The sequence below is a fragment of the Crassostrea angulata genome, chromosome 1 (assembly GCF_025612915.1).
Source record: "Crassostrea angulata isolate pt1a10 chromosome 1, ASM2561291v2, whole genome shotgun sequence".
NCBI lineage: Eukaryota > Metazoa > Mollusca > Bivalvia > Ostreida > Ostreidae > Magallana > Magallana angulata.
The window spans coordinates 36,434,424-36,447,180 of NC_069111.1; the positions used below are offsets into that span (position 1 = coordinate 36,434,424).

The 12,757-nt window shown below is 34.1% G+C and overlaps 1 protein-coding gene across 3 annotated transcripts; it reads right to left on the minus strand.

The window, feature by feature from the left end:
- Positions 1-2,385: 2,385 nt before the first annotated feature.
- Positions 2,386-5,520, minus strand: LOC128168819 (uncharacterized). 3 transcript variants are annotated; one of them, XM_052834999.1, is made up of 5 exons: positions 5,388-5,520; positions 5,122-5,268; positions 3,458-3,533; positions 2,717-3,107; positions 2,386-2,588 (listed from the first exon to the last, which is right to left on the minus strand). In XM_052834999.1, the coding sequence occupies exons 2-4, from the start codon at positions 5,266-5,268 to the stop codon at positions 2,929-2,931; spliced, it is 402 nt and encodes a 133-aa protein (XP_052690959.1). In that variant the 5' UTR covers positions 5,388-5,520; the 3' UTR covers positions 2,386-2,588; positions 2,717-2,928. The 3 variants fall into 3 exon arrangements, with proteins under 3 accessions (XP_052690959.1, XP_052690953.1, XP_052690947.1); XM_052834993.1 differs by having other exon boundaries at positions 2,717-3,110; XM_052834987.1 differs by having other exon boundaries at positions 2,717-3,113.
- Between the last annotated feature and the right edge of the window lie 7,237 nt (positions 5,521-12,757).

Sequence of the window (12,757 nt, forward strand, 5' to 3'; positions counted from 1 at the left end):
TAGAGCTGAAGATGGGTTCACGGAGCAAGTCATTGAAATGAAACTTAATATATAACATCCCGAAACATAGTTCCAAGAATGCATAGCACATTACGTATATTTAAGCATTGAATCATGATTTTTTTAAAGATGTGGTCTTATAACTGCAACGGTATGTGCTTACAAATTGAATAACGCGCGCTACAATCTGTTTATCTTAAAAATGGTTGAAAATCACATTATATTAAGGTATAACCATTTTAACAAGAGCTTGGACTTTGGGTAGTTGTGTCAAACAGTAATGTGACGTAGCCTGTCTATTTCATTGCTGGCCACACAGCCATTGTTCTTTGAAATCAACAAGGTTTGTCTGGCTTTTGAGCTAAGACTACGCAATCGGTGCATATTTCGCTTGAAACCGCGTCATTTTCAACTTGTTTTGAGGCAAGAAATATACCTACGTCCAACCGAAAGTCCAAGGTCTTGTTAAAATGGCTCTGATAACTATTCCACGATCTAACTTCCCAATTCATGGGCAGCAAGAAATTTTAAATGTTAAGTTCATTACCAATCTGATGTGGGGTGTACACGGGTACGCAAAACACGCTTGCATTGGATGAACAATGAATTGAAATGGGTCAGAAAGGGATCATGTATATAATTGAACAGATGTTATTTATTTTCATCGTATTATTCACAAGATTCATCAAGCTCCTGAACAACAAAGACTGGTTAAATAATCTTTTAATTATCACCACATTTCATAAATACTGGGAGTGGGAATATGAAATAGGGCAAAAAAATAACAAGAGGCCCATGGGCCACATCACTCACCTGAGCGACAATAGGCATGATAAAATCAGCTTTATGAAGTCATTATACAAAATAACTGGACAATGCGGTATAATACATGTAGATCCTGTACAAAAAAATTTGTTTCCCCCCGGATAATCTTATATTTATAATCAAGTTTCTTTTCTAACAGGATGATTTTATAGTCATATCTCATTCAGAATTGCAGTTCTCAAAAAGACCCTTAAAAATTGTTTATATACAGGATATAAACCTACATCAAACTCTGAACCCCTTGTGAGGCCCAATAATCGTCCAGGGGCAAAAGTTTAAACAAATTTAAAGATTCAGCAATATATAAAAATGCTTGCATATAAGTAAAAGCATATATAATAACATTTCAGTTTTTGTGAATAATTGAAATGTTTTCCTTCGTACAACTGAATCACCAAGGTGGCCCAACACTACTCCTAAGAATTGTGACTTGAACAAATTTGAATCTACACTATCTGAAGTTGCTTTCACTAAAGTTACAGTTATTCTAGGCACATTGTTTTTTAGAAAAAGATTTAAAGATATTTTTCTATATAAAAATTTGTCTCCCCCCCCCCTTTTTGTGACCCCATCCTACCCCCCGGGAATCATAATTTGAATAAACTTGAAATCTCACTACAAGACGATGCTTCCATACAAGTATCAGCTTTCCTGGCCTCATGGTTCGTGAGGAGAAGACTTTTGAAATTTTCAATGACTCTTAATCATCTCCCTTTGCAAACTGGCGTGGTCACAACTTTGAATCTCCTTAGCCTAAGGATGCTTCGTGCCAAGTTTGGTTAAAATTGGCCCAGTGGTTCTTGAGAAGATGTTGAAAATGTGAAAGTTTACAGACAGACGGACAACAGACAAAATGTGATAGAAAAGCTCACTTGAGCTTTCAAGCTCAGGTGAGCTAAAAAAAAAAAGTATATCAAATTGTGTTGTAGGATTTTTTTTATTGCGTGTATACTTTTAAAAAATCCTTTTCTGTGTTTGAAAATATGCGTCGGACATTTGGTTGCGCTCCACTGAAAAAGTGTGCATGATGTGGTATTACTATATAGTGTAGCTTATGGCATCTCAGATCGGTTTTGAAATTCGAACTATGAACTTTGAAGTGCTATAACATCCCGTTGAACTGTACTGGATCCATTGGTTAACGTCAAAGGAAAGAAATCAAGTTCTGTTTTTTTTTCTTCATATATATATATATATATATATATATATATATATATATATATATATATATATATATATATATATATACGTTATATTACCCTTGGTTACTTGGGCAGAGTTTACACCCGTTTTGTTCATTTCAGGCCAGTCTTCAAGTTAAGGTCTTTTGAAACTCTAACCACAGGATGACCTTTCGCAAAATAAGTTTTTGTCTCAATTTCTTTTAAATCCTACTTCGATTTGGTTGTTACACGCGCTTACTCCAAAGCGCATAATTTAGTATCACGAATCCATGTATTATGGGTGCAATGTATCATTTGTCAAAAACTAAATTTGTGAATCATATTTAATCCCAAGCCACAAATCAATGTGAAAAAAATAATGATAAATAAAACAATATTAAATTTTCAATCGTTTTTATTACATCAAATGGTATACTTGAATGCATTAAAAAGACTAGTTTTGGAATGGATCACGTACACTGCCGGAATGCATTTTATAAATGGACATTTAGAGTGCATTTGCTGTCTTCCGTTCAGTCCTCGGGAGCTTTAGCACTGAACTAGACGCGTTGTCAAATTAGTCGTCTGCTTCATCCACATCTGCAAAATACATAAAATTCAAGATTTATTACTACAAAAATCGTGTCAACACAAAAAAACAGGTATGATTTACAGGTATGACAAGGTACTAGTCCATATAACCGGCAATGTTTAGTACTGTTAATTACCTTATGAGGATAGAACTGGCGACGATTTATTCTGAATGGAAGAACTTGCGGGTACAGGATACACTTTGCATTTAGGTGAAGAAAGTCGTAGTGTCACAAGGCATAAATCCAACAGAAAATTGGATAATAAAGTTTCATATAAACAATATATATCACAGTCATTTGGGGCAGGGGTGTGTTAATATCACAGTACATATTGGACGGCCGCGGGATTAGTGCGGTTTTCCAAGACCTTTTTGTTTCTTTGGCATAATGTAAGAGGGATGGCGTTGGGACTTCTCAAAGGTGAGATTCGCAGAGTTCGTCTTGGAAAACAAGTCCACCGGAATCAAAGTGTGGATGAAATCTTTTACATGTTCGTCTGAAACCAATTTGCTGTCGGCTGCTGCTGCTGCTGGAAAAAAAAGAGAAGACGTCACAATTACGTCACGTTTTATCATCCGTCGTAGTCATTTCCTTTCTTTCTTTTGATAAATTCAAAAATATACTTTTCATTATCCATCATTTGTGTAAAGTTGAAAATAAAACCCAACTTCATCATTCGTGATTGAAAGAGAATACAGTCATGCAATCTTTTCATTCATAACTAAATTAGAGCAATTTGATACTCTATGAAATGCATACTGAGTGAAACAATTGCTGCGTCATAGTTCCGTTATATTGAGATGATGTTCTGTGTTGAGTTTCGCTCATTGTCAATTTTATCATGGTACAAAGGGTTTTGGTTTCTGGGAATATTACCTTTAGATTGTAGCCGCTCAAACAGGGCCCTGTGTAATTCATCGATGTATTTCACAGCTTCCTCTATGACTGTCACCTGAAATACAACACCAAAACTCATAAATACAATGCAAGAACAAACAAAGCTCTGTAACCATTATGAGGACGTTCGCCTCGACAATTTTTCAAAAATTGGAAAAGATTAATGTTGTCTTTCAAAAATTTTGAATGACGGATTGAATCATTTTTATTTAACCGATTTGAATTTTCTAAGCCTTCAAAAGATGAAAAGACCGCTATTTCATCAACCTGTTAATCTGGGGTACAGGGTATGTACCTAAATTACTTTTCAGCTATATCTGAGTCATGTGCAAACTATCTGAAGCTTTTTTCTATTTATACATTTTCAATGACTCCACATGAAACTCGCTGTATTTTTTTTTTCATCTCCAGATTAAGACAGCCATTAAAGTCACCCCTTAAAGCAATCACAATTTGTAATATCACTTTGAAAATCCACACTTCTATCGATAAGCACCTTTCATTTCTTCTTATACCATTTGCATTAAAGGGATTATATTTTTTATGGTGGATAATGTGTTATTTTTCTTTTCCCGGTTTCTGACATGAGTCATTCCACCTGTGTCAACAATTTTGTTTTCACAGGTAAATACATGCCCACCGACCACATCACCTTACGTACCTACATACGCGTCTTAGAAATAATGATCTATCATAAAACAGCTGTTCAATATTTTAACATTTTACAGGTCGTCTTTCTAATTCTAGAGCAAGGTTGATTGATAAGAATGGGCATGTTAGTAAAGAATTTTAATATCTTCTGTTTTTCTTTAAAAGTACACCCGAGTTTTAAAGCGATTTGAACATTTTAATTTAACAAAAACTTGGCATCAAACGTCCGCTGCGTTGGCTATAGTCATTGTTCTTCTGATACATGTGGTCGCGATATCAAACTTTAGACACGGAACAGATGTTTAGATACACAAATTGTCAAATGAAAGGAAACACATGGTCTGCTGTGACACACGTGGTCAGAGAAGGGGGAGAAAAAAATCTGCTAGGATAAAGGCAGATGTGAAGCGTGGTGAAGCGAGTGAAAGGACCATTGGTAATTAGTGTCATATCTATCGACGATAACGGCTCATCGATTGGTCAGCCTTGTTTGGCAGGTCCAATATTGTTCAATGAGTATGCTTGAAGTCGTGTCATAACAGCTTGTACGATTTCCATGCCATAACGTTAGTCCGTGACAGGTCCAATTATGAATGCAAATACCTCTTGTAATGTGTCAGTGCGGATTGAATTTTTCCCTCTTTTTTAAAACAGCTGTTTTGTACTCAAGTATTTAACACGGGAGTGAAAACAACGGCAATTCAATTTCACGCTGGGTTAAGAACTAACGGTTTAACACTGCGGGGTACCATTTGATAAAGCCAATAGATAAAGTAAATGTAAATATTTAGTGTTTAATATCCTATTTGGGCCCTTAGGTTACAATAATGTCAAAGCGAATTACGCCTAAATAGACATGTCAAGTTTCCCGTAAAATTCAAGGTGTGGAAAGTTACCTAACTATAGAGCATATTGTTTATTGAAAAAAACAAAACCCCAACATTTTCTTAATGTGGAAAATGAACCCCCCAAAAGTCATTATCATAATTTACCTTCGATATTTTGTCCTTTTTGGCAATAGATGGCACCATATCTCTAAGTCTGGAATACTCTCTATTTCTGATTCGTCGTAAGTGAAGTTTAAGATGCTGCTTTGCGACCATCTGGGCACTTGTCTGACGTTTTACGTACTGTACCATCTGGAAGATAAATACAGAATTATTGACAACAAATACTTACACATACGATACTGTTTTCTTTCCAAATATATATTCTTATACATATCCAAAAATGACATGCACATCATAAAAGCACTTACGATAAAATATTGATATTCCAAATGCTATAGTATTCTATTCCTCCACTCAAGGTAAACACGTTTTGATTAAACCGCTAAAATAGCACCGTTTATATATAGCCATCGAGTAGGAATAGAAGCCACTCCCACTCATCCGCGAAACAAAATAGTCCTAAATTGACACGCGTATTACTCCAGCAATCTGGATGTGATGTTGTCTCTTAATTACAAAAAGTCATATCAAAATTGAAATAATATTAATATTAATATTTATAAATGTATTCCTCAACTTTATTTAATATTTCAACAGAAGAATTTTTGAGCAGATGTTGAAAATAGTTCCTATTTGTAACAGAAGGTCTGATACCGTGGGAAAAGACGAGGAAACGATAATTTACCTGTAAACTGAATGAAAAGTATGTTTACTCACAGATAAATTTAACGATGCTTTTAAGAGGTTTAAAAGGACAAAATATTTGATAAATGATTTTCCGATGTTCAAATAAAACAGCTTTTTTAAAAGCAAATAATATTATATAAAATGTACTTTTCCAAACAATTTAAAGTCACACAAAAAATGCTAGTATCCATGCTCATCTGAGAAATTAAATAATTTTTATTAATGTTCGATGTGAATGTAAAATGTGAGAAATCTTTATATAAGCAGGCAATAAACATATCTTTGATTATAGTGAAATGTAAAATATATTTCGGGAAAATCCTCCGTCCATCAAAGCCCTCCCAATTCTTCCGCAACCCCACACAAACCAACTCGAGAATTAAAAGCTGTGATGATATTCCGCTAATTTTCCAGCTCTTGTAACAGTAATACCTGTTTGCTTAAGAATTAGAGATTACGTAATATTTCCCTCAACTTCAAAAGGCCACCCGGCAATACATACAAAGGAAAACACTGGTCTATCTTATCGTAACCATCCGACTACAAAAATCGTCTTATCTAATCGATTAGCAGATTTTCAATTAGTCGGCGATTTTCAAACCGCAAGTTTACACCTTAAGGTGTTGAGCTTACATTTGTCAAATAGATGCTAGATAAAATATTGATGAGGCTTTAATGGATTTCACAAGTGTGTGATTCTTTGTCGGCGCAATCCCTATGCCTAGCATACCGAAAGAGTTTTCCCTGGCAATTTACCGCTATATTAAATAGTGAAACAAGTAATGTATAGAATAAATGTGATTTTATTAATATAAAGAGATATATTAGTATTATATATATGTTGCTTTGCTAGTTTCTCAGACATTACTTGTAAGTTGTAGTTACAAAAAACATAACAGTTAAACAAACCCATATTCTAAGCTTTTATTTTTCAACAATTATAATATTCAAATACGTACATATGTTTGCATATTTTATCAGCATGACTAAACTGTTTTGAACAATTTAATATCGGCTAAGACAGCGGAACTCGCTGGGAGAATCTAACAGTTTGTATATAAAGAGAATAATTAACACGTTCGTTCTTTTGTTTGAATTATAACACACCAATCCTATAGGGGTCAATCAAATGAATTTTAATATCAAAGTATTAATACCTGTATGTCATGATCAGGAAAATCATGTTGCTGGTGTATATTTTGAATCACCTGGGTGGATGTTAAAACAACATTTATTGATATAAAAATTCTCAAGCTATAAATTTTGAATTCGTTGGATGGGGATAATAACAGTATGAGTTGTTTTCTGTTATAAAGTTTTCAGTTAACTTTGTGAGTACGTGTTTAACTACAAACTTAATTCAAATTATTACAACTTTGTCATGTTGTACATTTTTTATTTACAAGTAAACATATAGGCCCAGGAAATTTAAAGTTTAATATATGACAGAAACAAATCCTTCTGGCACTTACACTACTGGCCACTGAAAGGAAAAAGGCTTGATTATTTTCAAAAGGAATTTTTTTTACCATTATATCTTGTCTAAAGACATGCCATTGAGATTACAATCAATGATCCCAAACTTTTTATCAAAACCTATATCAAAAATTGAAATACATGTATTCATATAATTATTTCATTTTCACCAATAATGAATATAGACTAGAAAAAATAATTATATCCTCAGGTTGTATTGTATTGTTTATTGTTGAAGTTCAACAGCTATACATCTCATAGACATTACCAAAAAATTGATATAAACATACTGATATAAATTTTAAGTAAACGGGTCCCTTGAAAATAAAAGAAAGCTTATGCATGAAATTTTCTGAGGAGAAAAGCATCTACACCTAAATTGCGCAGTTCTTTTACATTTTTTGATGACAATAGTTTAATTAACTGAAAGGCAGAAGGTATATTTGTATTATGAAACTACTTAAAGACTTTTTCTCTTACATTTGTAAATTACAATAAAGAGATATTTTAATATAAAATGATACTCATCCTCTCTCTGAAGTACTAAAGGACAAATGTGTCTTTCTAACGGAATATTGTATTTACCAGATTGGACGGTATTAAAGACAATGAGATGATAATCTTAAAAGAATTTACCTACAAGATTCTTATATTTTAAAAGATATTTTTTGTAAGATATGACTGCAAAGTACAATGATCAATTTAATATTTATAGACTGTACATTTATATCGGCTATAGTATGGATTTTTTTTATAATTGTAAAAAATACGTTGTTCCAGGAGATAACATAAATAGGCATTATGCCTACTGTTCAATCCATTTCAATGTATCTATATACTTGAATAAAATAAATTAAAAATACGTTGCTTGGCAACTTTTAAAAAACTTCTGGCTTTTTCAAAATTCATACAAATTAGCAGGCTTTATAGTACCCTCGAGATTTGAGTAGTGTTTGCTATACTGTCTAATTACCAAGTGTCGCCCCGACTCCCAACAGGATTGCAATCGTCACTTAATCTGTGGACTTGTGAGGAGACTATCACTTCAATGCCTCTGTTTGCTCAGGAAAACAAACAGAGCAGTGACAATTTGGAGTAGAAATCTTATTAGAGTTAATCTCCCCAATGTATCCTTCCTGCCTCGAGTCCAACTTTTTGACAACCCTTAGTCTGCCCCAAAACAAACACCGTCCATGTGTGCGGTTAATCTAATTCACACCTGAAAAGTTTCCCGCCAGTTTTATTATAAAGGAACCCGGTAGAGGTACAATGGCGTTAAAAAGAATCGTGGAAAGGGGGTTTTAAATCCGTTACCCCGAAACACGACCTGTTGTATACAAATTACACAGATATGAAATCCTTCATGGAAAAGGCAGTTCCAACAAGAATGCAAAGACCTTTAATTGCTGTAAAAAAAACTTGTCTTTTTGTGTAAGCAAGAGCGGGTTTAGGGGTATGATTACTATTTGAATAAAAGACACGCGATCAAAATCGAAGAGTTTTCATTTTCGGAACATGTTTCAGATATAAAAGGGATAGTCCCCAACTGGATTTGCAACATATCATTGGTGCTTTAAATGATAACAGAGCTGTAGTATCAACCTGCAATTTTTTCAAAGTAAAATACTTCCCGATTTATGCCTTCAGATCATGACTTCTTCCCATAATTGAGGAAGAAAGAAATGAGTTTCTCATTTTAACTGAGGATGTTCTTTCTTTAGGATTTCCCGTTTAATGACGTTATATTTCCTTCCAGAAGGCAATTGGTAGGATGAAGCAAAAATATGTAGAAATAAAAGAAATCGTGTTTCTTCAAGGTGAGGGACGTCCCTTTGGATTTCCCATTGATGCCATTTTACTTCTTTTAAGAAGCACACGCTGCCTTGGAGCAAAATAGTATACAAATGTAGAAAAACCAAATATTTAGTAAAAATGATTTCTTCTAACTGGATTTCCCGGATGATGGCATGACGCGAAATGATGATGGAGGTTTATTTTTTAAAACAAAGTATTTATCACGAAAAGCTTAAATCCTTTCTGGTCATAGATTCCAATATAAATACACCGATTTCCAATATCTCCCCACTGAATTCCCACGGGATCGAACTCTGGAATCGGCTGCAGCCCACCAATATAACAAAAGGGACATCTAATTGACGACTGGATCGGAAATGGGGTTCTTTTTCACTCGCGTGACACAATGCCAGCGCATGGAGACTGCTCCATTCATTAGACAGATCTCGAAAAGCGTGCAGTGTAGTTTGCACGTGTACATGAAAGGGTGTCATTAATTTTTTCCCTAACGGTGTCGTTAATTTGTGGAAGCAGATTTCATGTGATTTTTTTCACACGCTCAGATACATGTATGTAGTAAAACTATACTTCATATTGACGAGGGAAAAAAAAACAGCAATGCGACTTCTTGTATAGTGTGCATTCTTTGTTGGAGATTATCCTACATATGCATGCAATGTTGGAAGGAAAATTTTAGAATAAGAAATGACACATGCTAAAAAAAAGGGGAAATGTATATAACAGGTTTAATTTAATTAACCATTATTTTTCAATAATACCCAATACTTTTGAAAAAAAATGTTCAGATTTTTGTCAAATACAAGACATGCCCAGATATATATGTTCGATATGTAGGTTTATCGAATTTTTAGATAGCTTTCACAGTCATCTATATATACATGTATATCTAATTTTAAAAAATCATGTTTATCAAGGAATTCGCAGTTTTTATTGATATTTTAAAAATAATTTCCATTAGTTATAAAATATCAAGACATAACACAGCAAGAAACGATTGGAACCTGACGAACATATGTCTGGTTCGGGGCAGGAATTATTTATTATTCCAAACGGGGTGGGTGATCTGAGAGAGGCTGGGGTTTTGTTTTGTTCTAGGGACATTTTATGCCAATTTTGTAACTTTATAGAGGGTTCAGGGGATTGGAACCAAAAACCCTGGAAGCATATTTCTTCATGGTGTTGATCTATACAGTACTGCAAACAACCACAAGTAATAACTATCAAAAAGACAGTACTGACGCCTGTATTTATTTTACCTTTACTGTAATATATAAAACTTCATATTCCGCTTTATCAAAATTTTAAACTCCATGTACACATTTTGTTTATAATTTACAGAATCTAAACCTTTGTCAAGGACAACACCACTCGCAAATACCCAGCACATGTGAAAATTTAATGCTGCAAAAAGCTGTGTGTATTTTAAAATTATATCCTGAATATGTTACAACACTTGTGTTTTTCCGGATATGCTAAAAGTTAAACGAGGAATACAGACGAAGAATAGCACCCCCCCTCCCCCCCCCCAAAAAAACCAAACAAACTAAAACCCCCCCCCCCCCCAAAAAAAAAAACCTAATGCACGAGCTACCATCACACGTATTGCTCAGATCTTCTGAGTACTAGTATATTAGGAAACAAGTGTGACACAAAATTCAGCCCTACTGTCAAGGTCTTATTTAGAATAATAAGTTGGGGACAGTTGTTCCCGAGCATACGGGAAATACTTTAATGAATTAATATATACATATGTACTGTTATGGTTTTGCATGTAACTGTTAACATTTTTGAAAAAACGAAAATTTTACATTTTTTTAAAAAACGAAAATTGTATTTTCTGCAAGATTGACATTTCTTTCATTTTTACAATCTGATATGATTTAGCATATTTCATTGTGTTATAGATCAACAATACTGGTAAATGGTTTAGAACACAGCAATTGCTTATTAACATGCATAATCCTCTAGTTTCAACTTTCATTGATTCGTTGATCAGTATAAAAGTCTCTGCATTTCCCTACTACATGTACTGAACTACAGACCTTTATAAATGCCTCGGAGGAAATCTGAAAATTTCTGTATGTATACAAATACCAAATTGATCATGGCAAAAGTGCAAATTTCTAGTTACTGATGTATGTGGCACTTATTAAAAAAAAAATAATAGCGTGCGTGACATCACATAGATATACAGAAACAAAGCAACACAATATTAAGGTAAGCGACGTGTAAACCTTTATCAAATATTTATATCATGCCTTAGTACGTAAACTCATTATCATGAAAGTAAATGATCAGTTAAATAGCAAAAATTTTAAGTTGATTGTTGAAAGATGCGTCCCCTCCGCCACCCCGACAATGAAGATAGGAGAGGACATTGTACATGTACATGTGTAGTTAACTATTCATTATAATAGAACTCGGTTTGTGCAGTCTACTTTTTTATTGAATTTCAAATTAAAATCATCAAATTTCCATCAAATTTGAGATTAATTTTCCATTGTTAGTTCTAAAACATACAATAATCGAGTTCATATTGGCAATCGCTATGATAAGAGACCAATATGCACTTAAACCATCCAACCCCCCCCCCCCCCCCCCCCCCCCCGATTAAATGATCAAAACCATCAAGCTGATTGATACAGGTAAAGTTAAAAAAAAAACTATTAATATTATTTTGACAATATCTGTGAACGCTTGTCAACCTACCGACAATTATTGAATTTGATTGTCACACATTGCATTCTTCCGAGATGCTATCTTGTTAAGTTGTGAGGCGTAAGAACATGTAGTTAGCGGTGCTACACGCGCCTCGTTTGACATCTTGTCATCATTTTCATTTTTTACGAGACGCGGTTTTTTTGTTCGATCTGCAGAGAAGGACGCGAAGCGTGCGCCGTGCACGAGCGAATCTTGCCACCAGCAGGATCTTTTCTGGGAGTCTGCGAGATAGATGCGGGTTTAAATGGAACCGAAATCAAGCAAGAAGCGGAATAAAATTGCAGTAGTCATAAAATGTACCGAGACATTGGAACGGTTAAATGTCAACCTTTGGCATCTTGTCAGAACTGACGAGAAAACAAAGACAGAAAAGGACCCATATTGCTCTTTTAATTGGAGGAAATTAGTTTTATTACTTAAAAACATCATGGCATAAACGTGCAAAAATTAAGATAAAACAGAAATGATAATTAACAAAAATAATGGTATTTAAATTTTGAAAATTGTGGTTGTTAGAAGCATAAATTGCTGCAAAAATTTGGTCCATAACATCAAATTATAGTCTACATAATAACCTTTCTAGGAATTCATTTTATACGACTTTCGCTGATTTTATATTTCATTTTTTTTTAGAAATATACACAAAAACTTATTTTGAAAATAATACACGCAAAGAAATAACCTTCTGATTTTTACACTCAAAATTATTTATAATAAAACTACAGAAAATATTATGTAATTGGAAAACCCACGACACATGATGTATGCATGCGACTTTTCAATTCAAAATAGGTATTTCGATAACACAAAAATGCGACCGAATCAAATTGATAATTGACCTAAAGGGTCATCGAGGTCAACTGCCGGAGCGCGAGAGATACCCTGGGAAAATCAGATTTTGGGGATCTCCACGACGCTTTAGTGAATGTACAGGTAAACGACAGATGTTGGCCTCCGAGAGTGACGAAGCGACAACCTG

What these genes read in the sequence shown, in the direction of transcription:
- LOC128168819 (XM_052834987.1), bottom strand. Translation starts at nt 5,268, where the DNA reads ATGGTACAGTACGTAAAACGTCAGACAAGTGCCCAGATGGTCGCAAAG. An exon ending in AAAAGGACAAAATATCGAAG is followed by an intron (nt 3,534 to 5,121) that starts GTAAATTATGAT and finishes GTTGTATTTCAG; the next exon opens with GTGACAGTCATAGAGGAAGC. An exon ending in TGAGCGGCTACAATCTAAAG is followed by an intron (nt 3,114 to 3,457) that starts GTAATATTCCCA and finishes CTCTTTTTTTTC; the next exon opens with CAGCAGCAGCAGCAGCCGAC.